At 33.9% G+C, this 23,512-nt stretch overlaps 1 protein-coding gene and 1 long non-coding RNA gene across 3 annotated transcripts; one reads left to right on the top strand and one right to left on the bottom strand.

Annotated features, from left to right (window-relative positions):
- Positions 1-9,109: 9,109 nt before the first annotated feature.
- Positions 9,110-13,312, bottom strand: LOC132636545 (uncharacterized). 2 transcript variants are annotated; one of them, XR_009581308.1, is made up of 3 exons: positions 13,132-13,312; positions 11,208-11,583; positions 9,110-9,219 (listed from the first exon to the last, which is right to left on the bottom strand). It is a non-coding gene; the product is annotated as an uncharacterized LOC132636545 (long non-coding RNA). The 2 variants fall into 2 exon arrangements; XR_009581307.1 differs by lacking the exon at positions 13,132-13,312 and adding an exon at positions 12,513-13,020.
- Positions 13,313-17,433: 4,121 nt separating this feature from the next.
- On the top strand, positions 17,434-17,895 carry LOC132637811 (secreted RxLR effector protein 161-like). Its single transcript, XM_060354842.1, has one exon. It carries the CDS (start codon positions 17,434-17,436, stop codon positions 17,893-17,895), a length of 462 nt encoding a protein of 153 aa, XP_060210825.1.
- The last annotated feature ends 5,617 nt before the right edge of the window (positions 17,896-23,512 follow it).

Genomic DNA, 23,512 nt, shown 5'->3' with positions numbered 1-23,512 from the left:
TATAATTTAATTTTGCTTCAAAGATTAGTCTCTCAGGAAGCAAAATGTGACACGTAATTGAGAGGCAGGAAGTGTTAAGGAAACAAGACCTAGAGCCCGTTTGGATTGGCTTACAGCTTAAAGCTGTTTGCAGCTTACAAGCTGAAAAAAATAAGTTGGGGTAGTCCAACTTATTTTTTTTGGCTTATAAGCTGTTTTCAGCTTATAAACTGCTTTAGATAAACTAAATCAAATGGGTCCAATTATTTTTTTGAGCTTATTTTAAGCATAAAATGACTTTAAGCTGGCCAGCCAAACACTCAAAAAAGCTGAAAACAGCTTATAAGCCAACTTATAAGCCAATCCAAACGGGCTCCTACTTTTAAAATGTTTTTTGAAAGTGTTTCTCCAATCGTATATGGGACAAAATCGTCTTCTTCTACACTAGTACCTTCACCTGCAGTTTCGCAGATATCCAACAAAAAATATGGTGATGATGAGGGTTGACCAAGTCTCTTTAGGACCGAATTATGGTGTAAAATTTGATGTTGATTTATTTAATATCTGATTTGTATTTTTGAGTTATATATAATTGATTCTGGTATACTTTGATACACTAATTGGAGTATTGTTTTATGTACTAAACAACATGAGATAAACAATATATCCATGTATAATATAACTTATATATACATCGATAAAGACAAAAATGATAAAACAATACTAATTGGAGTATTGTTTTATGTACTAAACAACATGAGATAAACAATATATCCATGTATAATATAACTTATATATACATCGATAAAGACAAAAATGATAAAACTAAAACTATCTTTCTCCTAGTCCTAGAAGCCCACGAAGATCAAGCATCCAAGAGAAAAATTATAAATTCATTACATTTTAGTTTTAGGACAAAAAACCAATATTTTAAAGATAGTATTTGTATATTCAATTTTACTGCTAGAACCAAAACACTCAACAAGAATTCATTTATTTATTAGTAATCTCTATATTACAAATTTTATACTATGTAATTCTATATTACTAATTCTTGTAATATTATAAACTCTATATAATTTGTCTTCGAACCAAACGACCGACCTCTATTGAGGATTGAACTCTGCCATTGTACAGTTGTAATATAACATGCTCTCAATGCATCTGGTAATTAAGGCCATATATATAGCCAGTGACTGAACCCAAAGTTTAGAGCCATATGCTCTATATATTGAATCCTCTTGACTTCTTTAAGCGTATATTTTTATATTCTGAATTCACTTAGTGAAAATTCTAATTCTGCCGCTGATGGTACATACCCTTCCCACTCCACCTTTCTGTCTGGAGAGGAAGAAAGGGTGGATACATAAGCTTCGTCCTCATTAATGGTGTCTAACTTCTTAGTCATTATTGGACGCTTCATCACAACTATAATCTTTGAAGGAGCAACTTCTGTTGAGAACCTCATTTTAGAAAATTTGGCCATTGAATTTAATGTACAGCTTTTTATCGAAGACAGGAAGAGAGAAAATTAAAGGTACGTATTTAACTTCAGATGGGAAAGAGGTAAAAGAAAAAAAGTAGAAACCATTGAGAGGTGAGAATTGCCAACAAGAACACTTGGCCTGGTGAATTTATAGGGACCTTAGCCCATAGTATTCTTATGAGCCCGTTTGGATTGGCTTATAAGTTGCCTATAAGCTGTTTTCAGTTTTTTTGAGTGTTTGGCTGGTCAGCTTAAAGTCATTTTGTGCTTAAAATAAACCCAAAAAATTAATTGGGTTTGTTTGACTTAACTTATCTAAAGCAGCTTATAAGCTGCTTTTTTTAAACCCATCCAAACAGGCTCTATGTCGTGTCCCAATAATACGTTGTTGCCTTAACATAAAACATCACGCTGTTACTAATTTTTCTATTTCAGATTATCGTATCAGACCTTATTTTCTTATTAAATCATTCCAAAAAGAATGACATACTTTTATATTTGCAGACAATTAACATTATACTTTTTAGTTTTCTTAGGGGTGGATGTCTCGGTCTGGCCGAACCAGTAGTTTTGACATATATTCAGTATTTGTCTTACGAAATTCCTCTTATATTTACAACTTATGAGTACTAGCTAGTAAGTAACTCAACAAGGTTGAATTGAGAGCCCATAAATTTTGAATTTTGAATTCGCTTCTGTTTTCATTTAATGAGAAACTTTTATAGTCACGTAAATATTATGACATGTTTGAGTCCAAAAGCTTCAAAAAATTTATATTTATACAAATATTACACCATATTTAAAATCATAATTTTTTTAAAAAATATAATTCCTAAATTTTATGATAATTCAAATTTTATCACAAAAATTGAAATTGCAGGGAGCACTACGTTACGGCATGCTCGTTGTATTAATTGACTGTGCCTTTGTTGATTATGGGAAAACACTATACAAACCATATGACGTGCCGACAAGCTACAGTGGCACATGGAAGGACCAAAAATCTTGACAAGACTTCCTCATCTTTTAGAAAGAAACACATTGACTATACTCTTCACATGTTTATATTTAAAGGCATTAATCTCGATTGCCTCTTTCACCCATCAAGGCTACAAAACTTGACAACTCCCTCACAGTCAATAATTAAATGAAAAAATATCTAGCTTCACTATGTCGGGACGAATTGGAAAAAGGAAAAAGAAATCAGTGTAGTACATTTTGTCACTTTTATTTAATCTATGGAGTTGGTTGGTGGTAAAATTTAGTGGTGGAGTCAGAATTTTTACTAAAGGAAATAAATATATTAAGAAGAACAACACACAAAAAAAAAAAAAATGAAGGAACCCCGTTGCACCCCCAGTTCTGCCTATGATAAAACACAACAATAACAACAATAACAACAACGTCATACCCAGTATAATCTTACAAGTGGGTTTTTGGGAGGTGGGGGTGTACACAGGCCTTACTTCTACCTTTGTGGGTAGAGAAGTTATTTTCCATAGACCCTCGGTTAGAGGTGTTCATGGTTCGGTTTGAGTCGGTTATACTCTAAAACATCACCAAATCAACTTAATCGGTTTTTCAAATGTTAAAATCAAATCAAATCAATTAAGTTAATTTTTCATTGCTTCAGTTTTTGTTGGTTTTGTGGGATTTTTTGGTTTTTTATCGATTTTTATTTATATATATGACAAATTGACAATGTACGTCCAAACACATTAAATTGACTATTTTCTAGCATAACACTACCAAATCAATAACTCCGATTTGAGAAAAGAAGGAAGTATATATAAACCTAATCACACTATATATGTACTTTCTCAAAAAAATTGTATGCATTATCCAAGAATTTAGCCATTTTCAAGGAACATTAAAAAAAAAAAAAAAGGTTCTTACAATGAATTTGTTTTTGTGCAAAAAATTAAATTTCTAATTGTGATATACCAAGATATCGTGATGAATAATTAAAAGACTCAAAAACAAGTTATTTTGAAGAAGAAATAGATTCTGAGAATTATCAAAATATATAAAAATAAAAAATCAAACTAGAAGGTAAATACAAAAAATTGGATAGTTATAAAAGCAAACACATAGATTTATTGTTGGTTTGGTTCGGTAATTTCGGTTACTTTTTGCTTAAAATCAAAATCAAATCAAATTTTATCGGTTATAAAATTAAAAATCAAAACCAAATCAAACCAAAAAGTGTTATTTTTTTTATTCGGTTTGATTTGATTTTTCAGTTTTTCGTGCACACTCTACCCTCGGTTCAAGAAAATTATTTTCTGAACAGGGTTGAAAGAAATAAAAGAGTCAAAAGTTACCGCCTTTGATAAAACATGTTGGAATAATACACCCTAAAACTTGAAAACTTGAGGTTTCAAGAACTATTAGTAAAATTTTACTATATATTTTTTAAAATTTGTATGTGTTTGGTCCCCATTTACGGGATAATATCCTTTGGTAATGCGTAAAAACTAAGCTTATTAGTATAAATATGAGTTACTGCCAGCGATTGAACTAGCCGCGAATTAAATGGATCAAATAAACAAGTTCAATAATTATGGTATGTCATGGACATGGAATATATTTAGATATAGAGTACTGGTAACATATAATATTAGAGGATATGTAATACATTATAACAAGTTAAATTACATTAATATTGTTAATAATTATTTATCATAACCGTGCTGACTTAAATCTATAAAACTAGAATATCAACATATAGAGTTTAAGCTACATATATTGTCGGTATAATAAAGTTTACACCAAGTTACCTTTATTGTATACCACATTTAAAAAAGGTTTAGCTCTAAATTTATATTTCTTCTTATTTGAAATTTGAATTTAAGAGTCGCTGAGTCGGCGACTTATACCCATTTTGGAGTTGTGTACAGTGCTAATAAGGCATGCATAGCTTTTTATTTTTTTGATTTGAATTATGATTAAACATTCTTGCAGAATAATTTAGTCAAGGTCTCAACTTCCAAGAGTCAGGTCATGATGATGATGCATCTTATGCTTGAAGCTTAGCCTGAACAATCAGTCAAAAAAAAATAAAAAAAATAGTCATGAAATTCTTCACTAATTTGTCCCTAATAATGGTTACTAAAAGGATCTTTTGATAATTCATCATTAATCGTGATTTGATATCAGGTTGATTTATAATTTAAATTTTATTTGAACATGCAATTTGGATCTCAAAAGTTAATTTTTTTCTCATAAACATGAAATCCCATCTTGCAGAAATGCAAGATAAGGCTGCGTACAATAGACCCTTGTGGTCCTGCCCTTCTCCGGACCCTGCACATAGCGGGAGCTTAGTGTATCGGGCTGCCCTTTAAACATGAAATCCCATAATTTGTGAGAATTATCAAAACATTTCCCAACATTAATACAATCTTTTCAAATAAGCAAACCATGGTTCATAAAATCGGAATATCCTTTAGGCGCTTCATCAATAAATGAAATATCTTCATGATCCTTTTATAAAAAAAAATGCTTGCAATTACATGCTATTACAATTATTTTTAGCACACATAATTTTACAAAGATCTACTGGTCCAATAAATCAATAATAGTAGTAACAACTATTTTTTAATATAATATTCTCACATGGTACGGACAATCTCTTCAAGCATGAGTCTTTTTCTTTTTACAAAATTTAAATTATAGGTCCTTTTATGTAAAATGTAAACTTATGGGTCAAGCTTTAAATTTTAAAAAATTGAAATCACAAACATGGAACCGAAATCCTACTTTTAGGAGAATTTGAGATTTGAAAATCATGATTTGAAATTGAAGTTGAAGTTTTGTTCAAATATCATAAACAAATGTTGATTTCAAATCAAAACTTCAACTTAATTTAAGCTCTAAATTGCATGGACAAACACCACTACTAAAAAAACAGGATTTTCTGACAAAAAAAAAATGGCAATTTCCGACCTCATAAGGTCGGTTTTGGGCAAAAAACTACCTCAAAACCGACCTCAAAATCAGGTCGGAAAATAGTGGCTTGGAATTATTACCGACCTTATGAGGTCGGTAATGTTTTTTTAGCCGGGTATTAATTAAATAAAATACCGACCTCATTAGGTCGGTAAATTATATTAATCATATAATGATATGAGTTTACCGACCTCCTGAGGTAAGTAATTTATATGAATATATGATATATTGTTTTAGATTTCCATCGTCATGAGATCGATATTTTATAATTTTTTCAAAATATGTGCAGAAACCCGACCTCATGAGGTCGGTAATTTGTAATTTTTTCGAATTTTTTTCAGAATATTACCGACCTCATCGGTAATTTGCAATTTCTATAGATAGTTTTGCAGAAAACCGACCTCATGATGTCGGTAATTTGCAATTTCTATAGATAATTTTGCAGAAAACCGACCTCATGAGGTCGGTAATTTGCAATTTCTGGGAATATTTTGCATAAAACCGACCTCATGAGGTCGGTAATTTTCAATTTCTGGGAATATTATGCATAAAACCTGTCACACCCCAGTCCTGATAGGGCATGATGGGCACCCGACCCTTTACTTAGAGCCGAGCGAACCCGCTGGTTCTCAGTATATTCATAGTCTCACGAAATGAAATACATAATGAAAGCTTTTCAAAAACATTCTTTTCGGCATCCTCAAATCAAGTAAAATCTGTAATCATATGAAATTTATAACATAATGCATAATGATACGTCGGCTTGCAGAGCCGCTTACAAGACTGCTATATACGTGACTCTGTCTGCAAAGTCTCTAACATCAATCCATATACCATAACATAGATGCTCTGACTCGGCAACACTCTGGAAGGAAATGGAGCTCGCCAATCCAGCTGGAACATCTCCTAGAAATATCCTCTACTCATCTGTATACACCTGCGTGACATGAAACGCAGCGCCCCCAGCAAAGGGACGTCAGTACGAGCAATGTACTGAGTATGCAAGGCGAAAAGTGAAACAAAATAGCCATATACTAAAGATGAGAAGAATAAGAATCAACCTGGCATTTCTGAACTACCGATGGAAACCTAGTTTGTGTGTACATACCTCTTCATCTTCTTATAATCTTTACTAGGTCTATATACCCTACCATAGTCCTGGTTACCTTATCATCAAACGTTATCTGAACATGTGTTGCGGCGTGCAACCCGATCCATATATGATACTTGTCTCTCTCTACACTCTCGCATGCTTAACCATATCTATGTACAGTTCTGCGCCTTTATCTTACTAATCATCCTATACTGACTGCCCAACTGATCAGTGGTAACTTCCCGACCGGCTGCAGCCCGGTGGTAATCGCCCGTCCGATTATCGCCCGACGGTAGAGCGCAACTGCCCGACCGGCCGTAGCACGGTGGTAACTGCCCGACTGGCTGCAGTCCAGTAGTAAATATATACATCTGCCCAACCGGCCGTAGCACGGTGGTAATAACTGCCCAACCAGCCGTAGCCTGGTGGTAAACACATATCTGCCCAACCGGCCATAGCCCGGTGGTAACATCTGCCCGACTGGTCGTAGACCAGTGGTAGCTATAATCAACATCATAACTAAACATCTACTAGTAATTTCTATGCCCTTCCCGTGGTCATCACTTAACTCGTAAGGTCTACATAATCACATAAAACTTATAAGCACATCTCAGGCCATTAGTACTTCTCCCCGCTTGACTAAACCTTAACCAAGTCTTAAGGTAAAACATAACCCTCTCTTCGAACACTAGATACCTCATTTGGGGTCCTCTACTAGCACTCTATTCATGTGCAATAAAACATCCCTTAAGAACATGTTCCTAATCTCGTTGGATTATTATTATGGAACCGTCATCATGAACACATCTCACCTTGAAGGAACAAAGTCATAAGATGAGATCAACATCAATGAATAACAACAATAGCCATGAAACAAGCTCAAGGATATCACAAGAACATCGGGAACTGTAAGCTTTGGTACTTTTAGAAACGAGGCTAGTGGAGATGTCATATATAGGTTCATAACAAAGGAATCATGCCTTCAGAAAGAAAGGGTTTAGCCTTAACATACCTGTTCCACCTCTTATTAGCTATGCTTATTTGTCCAAGCTTGCAAGTCTACATTTAAGAGGATTTACACTAACGTTAGCCTCTTCATCGCACACTTGTTCCAAGTTTCAAATCAAACTATTCTATATTCTGCCGAAAATCGGGCAGCATCTCCCCTGTTTATATGCCTAGCCCGAATTCTCAATTCAACAACCAACACAACAATAACACTACCAACATCAATAACATAATTTCCCATATCAATTTATTCCATAAAACAGCCCATATGGTGTTTGTCCCATATTTCCACCAACAGAATTAATTTACAACAATTTAACAACTCCTTCTCCGTAAATAAACCAAGATTAACGTTAATAACAAGAGATTCATACCTTTATTCCTTTAATATTGCTGTATCTTCACTTTTCTATGCTAAGTTTAGGCCACAACACGCCGCTATATGATTCTGCAACAATAACTATGCGCTATTCGGATCGGGATTTGAAAATTATACCTGGTTTGGGCTAAAAAGTGGTGTGAGAAGGTTGGGGAATTTTCTAGAGAAATTGGGATGTTTTGGGTGTCTTTGGCTGGAAAATGGGGGGGGGGGGGGGGGGGGGGTAACCCCCTTTCATAGAACGGTCCAGGTTCTGCCTGGACCGACTTACTTTTCCTTCGGCGCGTTCGCGCTGGCCTTTTTTTTCTGCCTGCACCTTCGTTCAGTAAAAATATCATAACTCTTGATCCCGACATCGTGTGAGGGCCCACGACCAATGGTTTGAAAGTTAATTTAATTATCTACAACTTTAAGTCTTTGTGTTTTTTCATATTCCAAACTTATAATATCGTTTTGGCCCCTCCAAGTCAGATCATCCGAAAATGTTTCCTTAAATCGCCCTTTTGGAGGGCTTATGCCCATATTTGGCTTAAGGGTCCTTCTTAGGACTTGCTCAACTTTCCATGTACTACTCGTATGTATCTTCATATGTCCTTTATAAAACTCCCAGGGTGCGAGCCCCACTTAGCTTACTATAACGAGGGCTTTTCGTCAAGTAACATATGAACCAATTCACACCATATTGTCTCCAAATGTCATATGTGTATATATTCTTAGACCTAAATCACCTAATCCTTGTATGACTTTACTCTTTTTCGAGCTTGTACCACGCCGTCTACGATTTTGTGGCGCGAAATTTTCTGGGGTGCAACAAAACCAACCTCATGAGGTCGGTAATTTGCAATTTCTTGAATTTTTTTGCAGAAAACCGACCTCATGAGGTCGGTATTCTACAAAAAAATGGGTAGGATCCAGCTGCTATTCCAGCCGCCCCCTGTCAAGATGAAATAATTTTATATTCAACTAAAACCGGCTCAAATAGCTGCCAACAATTCACCAAAGTACTGAAAAACATAAAACATTAAGCTACTTCAACAAACACATATATTACAACCAACAATACGTCAAATTCAATTCGAAACTACTTCAAAGTTGAATTAAAACGTCATTCAAACATTCCGAAGAGACATTAAGCTACTTCAACATTCGCAAACATCTACACAACATTAAACTACTTCACAGCCTTTGCAAACATCCACAAAAAATTAAACTAGTGGGACTACCAACACTCTCAAGCCACCTTTCCTCCATTTGTTCTTCTGTCACCTGTGTGTCGGGTGGCTGAGTACGAAGAAACTCCGCCTTTGAATGTTGATATTGATTCTGAAATAAAAGGTAAAATTAACAACCAACTTAAATTAGGTATTCAACAGAAAAAACTATCAAATTCTGAAAAACTTTAGTTTAAATATCTTGTCTCGGATGTTTATAACAAGATTAACTAGCTAACTAGGTTATTCTGTTTGGTAAGATAGTGAAACATGAAATATGTATGAATAAATAATGAACTGAAAATTACATTTTGCTACACAAGATGTCGATACGTTTCCTTCAAGATCTTCTTTATGTGGAATCATATATTAGACAGCTTGGAATACATCATTTTTCCATTAAAAAACACATGATGCATGTGAAACCACAGAATACAACCCACATTTTTTTTTAATCTGAAGTGCCAGATTTGCACTTCATGTGGATTTAGGACTGGACAGTGTAAATTTTCTTGCCTTTTGGATGTTCCGATCAGTCGCAGATTAGGACAGCTTAAGTAGGCATTAAGATCCACTGATATTGATTTCAATGAGATGCTTCTAATAGATCTGGGGAACATTTTCTCCAACAGCAAAGGGCACCATTTGATGGACTATCACGGGTTATTGTAATCCAAAATCAAAAACCAGAAATGAGGGGAAAAAAGAGCAGTAGATTCTGCATGACACAGGGTTTTCTTTGCCACTTTGTATAAGAAATACTAGAATGTAATTTGGATGTACGGATCCAGGTAAAACTGAATACACAGTTTTTTCCCATTCATGACCAAACAAATGAATGTATCAGTTGATATCGGGAGAAAGGGAAATCAAGTCATGCTCAAAATATGACTTCTATTAAAAAGGCTATAGTAAACTCTTACTTTAATATCCACTTGCCTCAAGGTATTGTTGTTTCATTTCAATTTAAGACATTACTATAGTACTGTGAAGTTTTAACATTTTAAAAATCTGCCCAAAACACTATGTCTCAGGCTCAATGCTACTTGTACTCTTTGTACAATTATCATATTCACTTTGTGTACTTTTTTAATCCTGTATATAGTGCATAGCCTCAGCTATATATAGTAATGAGGTCCCCATTTTGGTTTCTCAAACAGTAGCCTCCTCCTGTCAAATCTAAGTTTCCTTTACTACAGCCATTAGTGTTAAGGTTAAACTCCCTATCAGGTGGTTTAATCCATTTCACTTGAATGAACTTTATAATAGGTTTAATCCGTATCCTAAACATTAAAGTATCTAGCCTATACAAAAGATAGAGATTCAAGGAATTACTCTGGATCAAAGACAAATTCTATCTTTTCCTGCTAGATATCTTTATAGCTCAGGCATGCAGCAAGGGCGGTGAATTGTCATTTAAAAATGCGTCCATGCTGTTTGGATTACCCCAAACTGGGTAGCCTTTAATTTTCCCTCTAACATCAACAAACATATGCAACAATCAGAATCCAAAACAAAAAAATGTCTGTTAAGTTGACTCTGATTTTTAGCACAACTGTGTCCTTAATATCGTTTTAGAATTGCATACCAGGACATTCAGAGCAGCCAGTGTAGCCCTTCCCTCACGAGTTCACTGCATTAAGAATCAAGATAACACTATCGAAAATCATAAGAATTGGCGAATTATTTGGGAAATAGCTGTCATAGCAGAACATTGCTTCTTAATTTATTCGGTTAAGCACAGATAAACCCATAGTTATGTGCAAGATTACCTTAGAAGCAGAAGCTATGTGGGTACCACGACGACGTTCTTCATGTCTGCAAGACCGGGTTTCATGTAGGGTGAATGTTGTTATTTCTAGAGACATAATTACAAGAGCAAATCTATTTGAAAGAAGAGTTAAAAGAAAGAACATACTCATGTCAAAAGAGAACTGTTGTCATTCACAATGGTAATAAGCAACTATTATGATTTATGATCATTAAAAAGAAATACTTGGAGACAGTGATACTGTTTCATGTACACATATTTTCTGGACTTCTCCTCAGTTGCAAGGCAAAGATAGTAAAAATTAGTTTCTACCATACATAAGGACTCACCTTTTCAAAGAACTGATGATCTGTTGAGATAGTGAAGATAAACGATACAAAACAAATGGTAACAACTTGTCATCTAGTGAAATGTCACTATTTCTCAGTGCGTCCTCATCTGGAACTGGCACTGGCCTTTGCTTCAGTATTCTCTAAAATTATCTCATAATGTTGCTCGCTTTTCAGATTCTCTGAACCTAGCACCATGAGAAGACAAGTAATGGTAGTACTCATAGGCATTTCCTGCTCAGGACCTTTGAGCATTTCAAGGATGATATCTACAGTTGAGATCACTCAGGTCAATTACTATAGATAGAGATATTTGATCTTTATGCATAAGAGAGGGAACGGTATGAAAAGATGACCTCTTCTTTCTAGGCATAGCCTGTAAGACACATAAAAAAGAGGTATTATTATTTTTCACTAACCACGAGTTGCTCTTGAACAAACTTAGTGAAAGGGCATCATAGAGTCTTAAGAAACCAGGCAGTAAATACTATAAATTGTATAGACTTTGAAAAAAGCTTTACGTCAAGCTAAATTAGATTACACTATTTAAGCATACAAAAATTAGCTTCTTGATTTTCAAGTGCTAACTGCTAAGCTCAAGTGCAGATAAGGCTAGGTGATTCTCCACTCATAATCTTATTTAAGTTTCATTATAAAAAGAATGAATCATGCCAAAATAGAAGTAAGAGTTCTAAATTATATCAACATCCTCCTGGTGAAAATCTGATAGCCCTTACTTAATAAGCTCTTTCTTTAATTTTTAACTTGTATTCTTTACTCCTCTTTGTCGATGTCTGTTTATTTTCACCCCTAATTATATATGTTTGTTGTTCCTTTTAATATGACCATCTCCTCTTGCCTCACAGTTCAGTTTTGATTGTCTAAAAGTGTAAGAATTTGAACATCGAATAAAAAATCTTAAGGTTATGTATGGGTAAAGTATCCCAAGAAATCATAGGCCCCTTTGAAAATCTTTAAACAACTAATGTGGTATAGGTCTATTTTTATCTTTCTCCTGCACATGTTAATGTAGTTCTAAGTTTTAAAAGAGGATAAAAAATGTACTTTACTCACTAAAAAGGAAAAGGCAGCCAGGGATGCATGAAACCACCAAAAACTGTTTGTAATTAATACTCAAGGAGCTGAAGAATCTAAACTTACAGTTGTTTCATTTACAAGTTTATAGTTGCACTAAAAAAGTAGACTAGCTAAGCATCTAACTGCCTTCAATATTGGAATTCACGTATGAGTCTCTTTAGTATAGTATAGAGTCCAAAAAGTATAAGTTGGTATATTATTTCATACCCGTATGGTTGTAGCACTTTCAGGTAACACCAGCTCTACAAGGCTTCCTTCAAAGTTTGTGGTAACCTACTTTTTTCTGGGCTGCATAATTGTATAGTTCTGTCATTTCCTGGACGTCATATTTGTGCATATGTCATCGGATTTTATCTACTATAATTTCTGGCTTTTTGCTCCTTCAGTACCCAACTACTTCAGTGGAATGAATTCTTCAAGAACCTAATTTACTAATATTACTCTATTAAATTCCATTGTTTATCCATGTTTAAGATTGATGCATAGAAGGATTATATTTTATCATTTTACCAAACACATGAAAAAAAGTACAATTCTCATTAGACAGAACTGTAAAAGCCCATAGCAACCGGCATTGTCTTTGGCATGAACATAAACTTCCCAATTTGCAAAAACAAGAACGGTCTTGAATGTCAAACTTCCCTACTTTCTTCTGAACTATTGGAAATAGAATTTTTTTTTAAAAAAAAACTTGGAAATAGAAATTTTCTCCCCGTAACTTTCTTCCATCAAACTAACAGCACAATGCCAAATATAGAACATTAACCATCATCAGGAGATTTCTAATTACAACGCAATATTAATTAAGAAAAGAAAGAAAGCATACGTCAAATGGTTGGCTGTGGACGAGACGGCGACGGCGGTACTGATTAGGGACGGTGGCGACGGTGACGGCGGTACTGATTAGGGATAGCGGCGATGGTGACTCCTTGCAATGATGGTGACGTCGACGGCGTAATAGGGTTTGAGAGAGGGGGGAGTGAAAACGTGAGAGGAAAAGAGAGAGAAATGGAGAGAGAAGGGTTTGTTTGGGTCTGTTTTAATTTAATTTATTTGCCCAATTATACCGACCTCATGAGGTCGGTATATTTTTTTTTTTAATTTAAAAGAATACCGACCTCACGAGGTCGGTCTATTAAAAATAATTTTAAATTATTTTTAACGAACCGACCTCGTGAGGTCGGTATTCTTTTAAATTAAAAATATAAATTATAATATTAGGTATCAAATAAATTTTCGACCTACTGAGGTTGGTACATTTTTTTTTCAAATTTTGGTACAAAATTACCGACATCATGAGGTCGGTTTATTTTTAAAAAATTTGAAAAATAAATATTAAGACTTTACTAACCTCATGAGGTCGATTTTTTGAGGTCGGGAAATTTTGTTTTTTTTAGTAGTGCGCCTACATAGTACTCAACAAGATAAACTATAGCACAAGGAAAAGAAATTATGTATTGTCATCTAAGTTTATTATTTCACTATGATAACTAAATACAGTTTGGTGTAAATAGTTATATTTTTTTCCCCGCAATCGGTAAAACAGCTAAATCCCAAGCAAAATTTGAATGTTGCCTATTCTAGTCTGCCAATTGATAATGTGTGTGTATTAATGCTAAATATGAAAGAGGAGATGCTGTTTGGTTTTTATTTAATAGGGTCTAATATTCCTGCTATAGTTTTCATGTAAATTTTATTATATAATATTCGAAGAATCTTTTTTTAAAATTAAATCTAAGAAAGAATTATTTGACTTTCCAAATAGGTCAACACTCATATAAATTGGAATGGAGGAAGTAGAAAATATGAATTGCTATTTCTATTCAACTAGATCTAAATAATATGGAAGAATGGAGAGAATGCATGCCCTTTATGAAGCTTGTAACAGTGAATTCTGATGTAATCTTTGAATCACTAGTGACCAGGATGGGCTCAACCCAAAAACAAGTGAATATATATATTTTGTAGTAGTATTTTAAAATTTTTGTGACAAATGATACTATTACTTGGAGAAGCAACAAGTTAAATTTTGTGGGGCAAGTTGCATGAAAAGATTTTGACACCTAAGTGACCAAGTGTCATGTAGTGGCTTCATGAATCAATGTGGCAAAGGAAGAATTTGCCAAGTAACTATAAACTTGTCAAGCTCATTTTACACTTGTCAAGTTTGAAATTAATTCTCATGCCTATAAGTAGTCTCTTCTTTGGCATTCGTAAACCACACAACAGAGAGATATTCATTTGCTCTATTTTACTTTTCTCATGTCCTTTTATAAAATTCTTTAAATATTGTTCTTCTTTCATAAATCCTTTAATTTTAGTTGTTTTTAGTAAAACTTGCTCGTATTATTAAATTTTGTTGATTCCTGCATCCTCTAAATTAATTAAGTTTAGAGAACGGCTTGTTTAATCCTGGGGAAACATTTCACATTGCTGAAATAGTTTCTTAGGACAGTGCCTAGCACGACTCAAGTCATATATACTAAATAAATTATCATAGTAATATTTATTTTTCAAGTGCTGTTATATTAGTTTGCTAAAAATAATATTTATTATTATTATACTGGTTTATTTTGTGAGTTTCCCAACAATCTAAGAAACTATGGCAAATAATATTACTTGTAAATTATTGATAATACCGATGTTAGTGTTGTTCTAGCTGCTCCTGTTCCGGTCATCTTGTCAGATGTCCATGGTGTTGCAGATGCATTAATATATTCACAATTTAGCCAAATGATGATGCCAAAATTTGGTATGTAAATAGACATGGTTACAAGCCCAAATCCAATAATAAAACCTTCATGAAAAATACATCTCAATGCAAGAGAATTTTTGCGAGAAATGAAAATCCCGATAAGTCAAAAATAAATTTGACTGAAGCGGATGATATAATTATTGCAGTCATTTCAGAAATAAATATTGAAGCCAATGTGAGAAATTGGGTGATAGACTCTGGTGCTACTAGGCACATTTGTGTAAATAAAATAATTTTGTGTCATACACCTAAGTTGAGGAAGGAGAAGAAATTGTTTATCTTGGTGACTTAAGGATAACTCAAGTTCTTGGGAAAGGAAAAGTTCTTTTCAAACTCACATCTGGTAAAATTCTAGCATTGAGTGATGCGTTGCATCTTCCTAATATCCGAACTAATTTGATTTCTATGGGATTATTAGGAAAAGTTGGGGTGAAACTTTCTTTTGAAGAAAATGAGGTTGTGTTAACCAAAAATAATATTTTGGTGGGCAATGGATCTTGTAACCATGGCCTATTTGTGCTTAATGTTTCTGATGATACTAGTGAAAATGTATTTACTTCTACTTATATGGTTGAGTCTATTTCTTTGTGGCATGCTAGATTAGGACATGTTAATACCGCATATATAAAGAAAATTCAGTCGCTTGGTTTATTATCTGGTTTAGACTCAAATAATTTTAACAAGTGTGAAATATGTGCTGAAGCTAAAATTACTAAAAAATCTTATTTTTCAGTAAATAGAGAAACTTAATTATTATATTTGATTCACACTGATTTTGGTGATTTAAAGCAGACTATGACTAGAGGTGGTAAAAGATATTATGTGACTTTCATTGATGATTTATCTAGATTTACTAAGTTGTACTTGCTTAGAAATAAAGATGATGCTTTTAATGCCTTTATTTCTTATAAAATGAAGGTTGAAAATCAGCTTAGTAGAAAAATCAAGAGAATTAGATTTGATAGAGGTGGAGAATATTTGTCCTTAAATGCTTTTTGTGAAAAAAAAAGGTATTATTCATGAAATAACTCCGTCTTACTCACGTGAGTCTAATGGAGTAGCTGAAAGGAAAAATAGAACATTTAAGGAAATGATTAACTCCATGTTAGTTAGTTCTAATGCACCTAATAATTTGTGGGTGAAACCATATTATCTGCATGTCACTTACAAAATAGGATTCCTCATAAAAGAACTGGTAAAACTCCTTATGAACTGTGGAAAGGTTATAGACCTAATTTGAAATATTTAAAAGTGTGGGGGTGCCTTGTTAAAGTTCTTTTGCTTGAACCTAAAAAGAGAAAAATAGGTTCTAAAACTGCTGACTGTATGCTTATTGAATATGCTGAACATAGTGCTGCATACAGATTTCTTGTGTTGAAAAGTGATGTGCTTGATTGCATTACTATAATTGAGACAAAAAAATGCTGAATTTTTTGAACATATTTTTTCACTGTCTGATAAAAAATTTCATGCACCTGTTGAAAGAAAGAGTGAGATTGCCTCTAATGAGGAACTGAGAAGGAGCAAAAGGCCTAGGAAAGAATAGTTTTCTTATGGAAATGATTTTCAAACTTTTCTTGTCGATAATGAACCATCAAATTATTTTGAAGCTATATCTTCTCCTGATGCTAAATTTTGGAAAGAAGCAATAAAAGTTGAAATTGATTCTATCATGAAAAATCATACATGGATTTTGACTGATTAACCTCCTGGTGCAAAACCTGTTGGTTGTAAATGAATTTTCAAAAAGAAACTTAATCGTAATGGCACTACAGATAAATATAAAGCTCGATTAGTAGCAAAAGCATTTTCTCAAAAGCAAAATATTGATTATTTTGATACATTTGCGCCAGTGACTAGAATTTCTTCTATTCAAGTGTTAATTGGCTTATCGTCAATTCACAAGCTTTTTATCCATCAAATGGATGTTAAAACAGTTTTTTTAAACGATGATTTAGAAGAAGAAATTTATATGGTTCAACCTAAGGGATGTATTGTTACTGGACAAGAAAATAAAGTTTGTAAGTTAATGAAATCACTTCATTGCCTTAAGCAAGCTCCTAAACAGTGGCATGAGAAATTTGATCAAGTCTTAATTAAAGACGGGTTTTCTTCGGTTGAAGTGGATAAATGTGATTATACTAAAGTGATAGACAATGATTATGTGATAATATGCTTATATGTTGATGACATGCTCATATTTGGTACAAGTTTTAATATTGTGGAGAGTACCAAATTATTTTTGTCTACTAATTTTGATATGAAAGATCTGGGTGAAGTAAATATGATATTGGGAGTTAAAGTTATAAGGAGTGATGATAATATATTACTGTCACAAGAACATTATGTAGAGAGACTTCTTAAGAAGTTTGAATGTTTGAGGTGACACTTGTGGCCACTCCTTATGATGCTAGCTCTCAATTGAAAAAGAATAATGGTGACCCCGTTGCTCAGTCTAAATATGCGCAAATTATTGGGAGTCTGATGCATTTAATGAACTTTACAAGGCCTGATATGGCCTATGCTGTGTGTAGACTGAGTAGATATACTCGTAATCCCAATCATGAGCATTGGTCTACATTAATTAGATTCGTGAAATATTTGAGAGGAACCATGAATTATGGTATGATGTATAGTGGATTTCCCTCTACTTTAGAAGGATATTGTGATGCAACCTGGATCTCTGATTCAGATGAGACAAAATCCACTAGTGGCTATGTGTTCACCCTTGGTGGGGGTGCAATATCGTGGAAATCAGCTAAGCAGACGATCATTGCTAGATCAACTATGGAGTCAAAGTTTGTAGCTCTAGAGTTAGCTGGTTCTGAATGCTGAGTGGCTGAGAAATTTCTTAGCGAATATCCCTTTAATAAAGGATGAGTTGACTCTTGTGTTTATGCATTGTGATTGTCAAGCGGCAATAAATCTTATAATTGTAAGAGCAGACACATGAAATTGAGACTTGATGTCGTGAAACAGCTGTTGAGAGATGGAATAATTTCCATTGATTATGTGAAGCCAGAAATGAATTTGGCCAATTCACTGACTAAATCTGTGGGAAGAAAATTAATTCTTCAAACCTCAAAAGAGATGGGGTTAAGGCCATTTGATTGTCAATAGAGATGGTAACCCAACCTATGTAATTGGAGATTCCATGAAGTAGGTTCATATGATAATAACAAGTCGATATTGACGTTGCGCACTTAAAAGAGAGTGTTTGAACTGCTACTAATTATGAGGATGAGTTATTAACTCTTAATGAATTCATACTCCTTATGGATGGTGTATTTAAAGCAGTGTACTCTTGATGAATTCACCTATATGAGAGTGGAGTGAGACTGCTCCTATGAGATGTTGGCCTAATCTCTAGAGCTCTCACGAATAACCAGGCACGCGCATGGCCTAGGGCGCAAAACCGCGTTGAACAGCAAAATTACGGAGTCGAAATGTGATTGATAAAGTCTCTGACTTACAACAAGAATTATTGGTTCATAGAAATTTTATATTTCACCAGTAATTCTGTAAGTTAAATTTTATTGGTCTAAGTTTGGTTGATAGCCCAAAAGGAACCAAATCTACTGCATTTCAGACATGCAAATTCAGCAAGTTTTACTTTTTTTAAAAAAAAAATCTTTAAAATAGTGGGGGATTGTTGTAGTATTTTAAAGATTTTGTGACAAATGATACTATTACTTGGAGAAGTGGCAAGTTAAATTTTGTGTGGCAAGTTGCATGAAAAGATTTTGACACCTAAGTGACCAAGTGTTATGTAGTGGCTTCATGATCAATGTGGCAAAGGAAGAATTTGCCAAGTGATTATACACTTGTCAAGTTTGAAATTAATTCTCATGCCTATAAACAGTCTCTTCTTTGGCATCCGGAAAGCACACGACAGAGAGATATTCATTTGCTCTACTTTACTTTTGTCATGTCCTTTTATAAAATTCTTTAAGTATTGTTCTTCTTTTATAAATCCTTTAATTTTAGTTGTTTTTAGTAAAACTTGCTGGTATTATTAAATTTCCCTGATTCCTATATCATCTAAATTAATTACCTTTAGAGAAGGGCTTGTTTAATCCTGGGGAAACATTTCACATTGCTTAAATAATTTCTTAGGACAATGCCTAACACGACTCAAGTCATATTTACTAAATAAATTATCATAGTAATATTTATTTTTTCAAGTGCTGTTATATTATTTTGCTAAAAATAATATTTATTATTATTACTATACTGGTTTATTTTGTGAGTTTCCTAACACACATATATATAATTTTGACTCTCATATACTAGTATAATTTTCACCAATTTTATTTTTTCTCCTTTATAGAGCTAATCTACCACATCTATTAATAATTTTTCTCTATTCGTTTTAATCATAAGTTAAGACTATCTAATATATAAGTCAATTTACTTTTGTTTATAATTGTGCTATCTTCATAAGTTTAAACAATGACACATAAGTTTGAGTTAGGGGTGTCAAGTGGGCCGGGCCATTTAAATGTGGGCCACAAGGGGCCGGGTCGGGGCCGGGCCGTAAGTTAAGTGGGCCGGGCTGGGGGCCGGGCTTGGAGAGGGAAAGGGTGTCCGGCCCAGCCCACCTCGGATAGGGGCTACACGTCGGGCTAACCGGGCCCGTTAGTGGGCCGGGCTGGGTTTTAGTTAGTGGGCCGGGCCAAGTTTTAGTTAGTGGGCCGGGTCGGGTTTTAGTTAGTGGGCCGAGCCGGATTTTAATTATTTTAAAAAAAATTCTAATGCTAAAATTTATTAAGTTTAATACTTTAAAATCTAGTTGTTGTCAACTTTATTTTAACCTTCAAGTTCCTTAAATTATACTTTGGCCCTATTTTCAAACTATAAATACCATTCATTCTTCTCCATATTATCTCACAATTCCCTACTCTCCTCTTTCTCTAAATTTCCTACTCATCTAAATGGGAACTAAATGGGAACAATGCACATGAGTTTTGATACTAAACCAAAGTTCTTAATTTAATTATCTCATCTGATCCTAAGTCCTAATGTCATGTGCAGATTGTCACGTCTCCATCATCGGTGGAGACATTTTAATATGCTAAAAAATATTTAATTATTATTATATATAAAATATTTGAAACTAATAAGATTATATTAATATATTATTATATATATAACTAATAGTTTATATTATTATATAGTATACTGTATAACCTATTGAAATATTTTTGAACTTGTGTAAGCCAACAGCAAGATAGTAACTTAAAAGGGGTATTTGATTTATTTCACGCATCAGCAATTTCAGAGGTAAATTATTTTTCATTTAGTAGCAATTAAATATTAACGAATTCGATTCCTCTTCATTTTTATTGTCTCCATTTTTCTCAAGTTCTTACTTGAATAAGAGACACATTACATGAGTTAAAATTAATGGTTAAGTTTTAATTAACTAAAGTAAGATTCTAACTATGGTTTGAATAATTAATAAATATTTCATATATTTGCTTCCAAAATTTTAAGAATCCCACAATTATAGCTACAACTATTTTATTGGGATACAATGTTTTTAAAATACTTATTATTAGTAATAAATGTAATACTTATCTTCTTTTTTTTTAATTTGAAGTGGGCCGGGCTGGGCCGGGCCGGTGCCCCGATGGGCCATCACCTGGGCTTATGGTGGGCCGGGCTGGTGGGCTGTCCACCTTGTCCGGCCCAGCCCCCTAATAAAACTCACCTAGCCCAGCCCCTTACACCTATTAGTGGGCTTGGGCCAGGCCGGTGGTGGGCCGGGTTTACCGGGCCGGGTTCGGGCTGGCCCGGCCCACTTGACACCCTTAGTTTGAGTTTAACTACCAAATCATTGAAATATGATCATCCTTCATCATTTTGAGCTTGTACAATTTTTTTTAAAATTTTTTGTTATAACACATGTTTTAACAATATATATATATCTGGGATTTTTAAAATTTTTACTAATTGACACGGGATGCACAAGATGCACGTATGACGCACGTTCCATAGCATTTGCACTTGCTCCTCTATTCATGTACTCTACATAAAATGGGCGAATTAGGGGCTTTGACGTAAACTCTATCCATCCTTTTGGATTTATTAAAAGATCAATGTCACTTTGCATGACCATTGTTCTTCGAAGCTGTCCCATGGCCGTCCTAGATATGTCGCAACATTTTTACCCATTTTCTTCAATTCTGGAGTTGCTTTTATATAAGATACAATTTTACATCACAATTTCAGTTTGTTCGTTCTATTTATCTATTTTTTGTGTTCTGAAATCGTGATTTTATTGTATTATACAGGAATCGTCGTTCGTACTTCGATGGTGCAATTTTGGAACACCGCAGTTGCATCACCATAAATAAAGTCTATGGTGCCAAAAACTTGACAATCCCTGAAAATTGTATGTCATAGTTGTGTACATGGTATCTTGATAGCCCTCGAAATGACACAGGTAGAAGCTAAGGTGATAAGTTTTTGCTCTTTGTGCTACGATTTGATACTTCTCTGGTCCAGGTTCTCTTAAAAGTGATGTCTAAGGCTGTGAAGTCTTGCCCCTTGGCATTTTAAAAGCAAAAATAGAATAATGAAATCTAGTTAAATTAGGTATATATTCTGAAGCCGAAGTAATTAAATAAAAGCATAAGTATACCAATTGTTGAAGTGTTGTATGTCTTGATGCCACCTCCGAAGCTTTTATTACCCGATGTCATTGTATTGTCCATCACTTCACTAAGGAAAACAATGTTGATCTTTGAGTTTTCAATTTGAATATATTCGTGATAAATTTTGTTTTTTATTTTTATAGAGTACGGTTCTACACTATGATTTGAGGTTGCAGAGATTGCACCTATTATAGCGGTAAAATCACCAAAGTCATTTTGTGCAACTATTGCACATAGTTGTTGGCTTTCTCAAGTACTCATTAAGATGGTAATTAATCAACCGGCGAGAGCAATCAACAGTATGATGAGTTTCATTGTAGTAACGTTGCTGCATTAATATTGTAACCATTAAAAATATGGTCAGTGACTAAGAATTTTGACAACGTTGTCCTATCCCATGATTTTTATATTGGAAAGTTTCACATAACTCGTAACTTATTGATGCTAAAATTAGATAGGAGTAAAAAAGTGACGTCCACTAATGAGCCAATTTTGGAGTAAAAAGATGTAAGCAAAGAGAAATAACAAAAGAATTTTACATAACCACATAATGTTAGACATTACATATATATTTTTAGCATAAAAATTGATATATCAAAAGTAGCCCAAAAAAAACTTACTTTCTATACTGGAGAAAGTAGCCAAAACCATGATTTTGATTGTTCATGACTTAAAATAGAGAGAGAGTGTGTGAAGTCAGAGGCGGATCCAGGATTTAGAAGTTCTGGGTGCCACGCCGTTCAAATAGGGTAAACGGGTCGGTTTCTTCAAACTTGGGTTACGGTTCGGATCATTTATCCTTTTCAATTTATATAGACCTCTTTTAGATATTCTGAGATTAAAGATACCTAAGCAGCCCAAATTTTTTTGTAGGGATAAGAGGCCGTATTCTCTAAAACTTTGAGAAAGAAAAAGATTTTCCACGTTAAAAATTCGAACCGTATAAATCATCTAATACTGTTACCTCAATATACTCATACTCTATTGCCTTGTGTGTTCTTGCATATATATACTTCGGAAAGAATCAAGAATTGTAGCTTCAACCCACTCATCTTCACTTAGCGCAAACGTTGGTGAAAGATCAAAGTAACCTCTAAATTTTAAAAACTCTTAACGTAATAATAATATTCATCAATTTAAAACTTAAAATGTTCTTTTAAAATTTAAAATTTACTATTTAAGTATATCTTTGGTAATATTTATGTAACGTTTTAAAATGTAGTACTCATTGATATAGGATGTGCACGCAACGGGCGTATATAAAGATTAATACTTAAAGAAAGAGGAAGTAAAAGAGCAACGAATTAATTAAAGCAAAAAAAAAGTTAATTTTGGATCAATAAAAAATAGCAAGTAAAGAAGAAGTAAAGAAAAAAGACAAAAAATGAAAAGGAATAGCTGAATCCAAGCAAAAGAGTAATGACAAAAGGATTACTGCGCGCATAGGTTCGACCCAGTCTCTCGGGTGGCAGCTTATGCCCCTTGCCAGTGGCACTTTTCACTCTTTAATTAGTTTGGGTGGCAAAACTGCTATATATCCTTTTTCTTATACATTTACACATACATATAGGGAGTTTGAACCGAGGCGTCTGGGTGCCTTGGCATCCCATACTTCTACATAGATCCGTCCCTGTGTGAAGCACTTCTATTTTTCTTTTCTATTTTGGTATTTCAAAGAAACTGTGAGTGAAGAAAAACCACATTTGAAGAAAAAGAAAACTAACGGTAGCAGGTATACAATTACCCTACTTTTTTGGTTAAAATATGTACTGTTCAATTAATGAAATAAATAA

Source organism: Lycium barbarum, chromosome 4 (assembly GCF_019175385.1).
Source record: "Lycium barbarum isolate Lr01 chromosome 4, ASM1917538v2, whole genome shotgun sequence".
In the NCBI taxonomy this organism is placed as follows: Eukaryota; Viridiplantae; Streptophyta; class Magnoliopsida; order Solanales; family Solanaceae; genus Lycium; species Lycium barbarum.
Note: the sequence above shows the minus strand (reverse complement) of the source record. Positions and strands in the feature narration are given on the sequence as shown.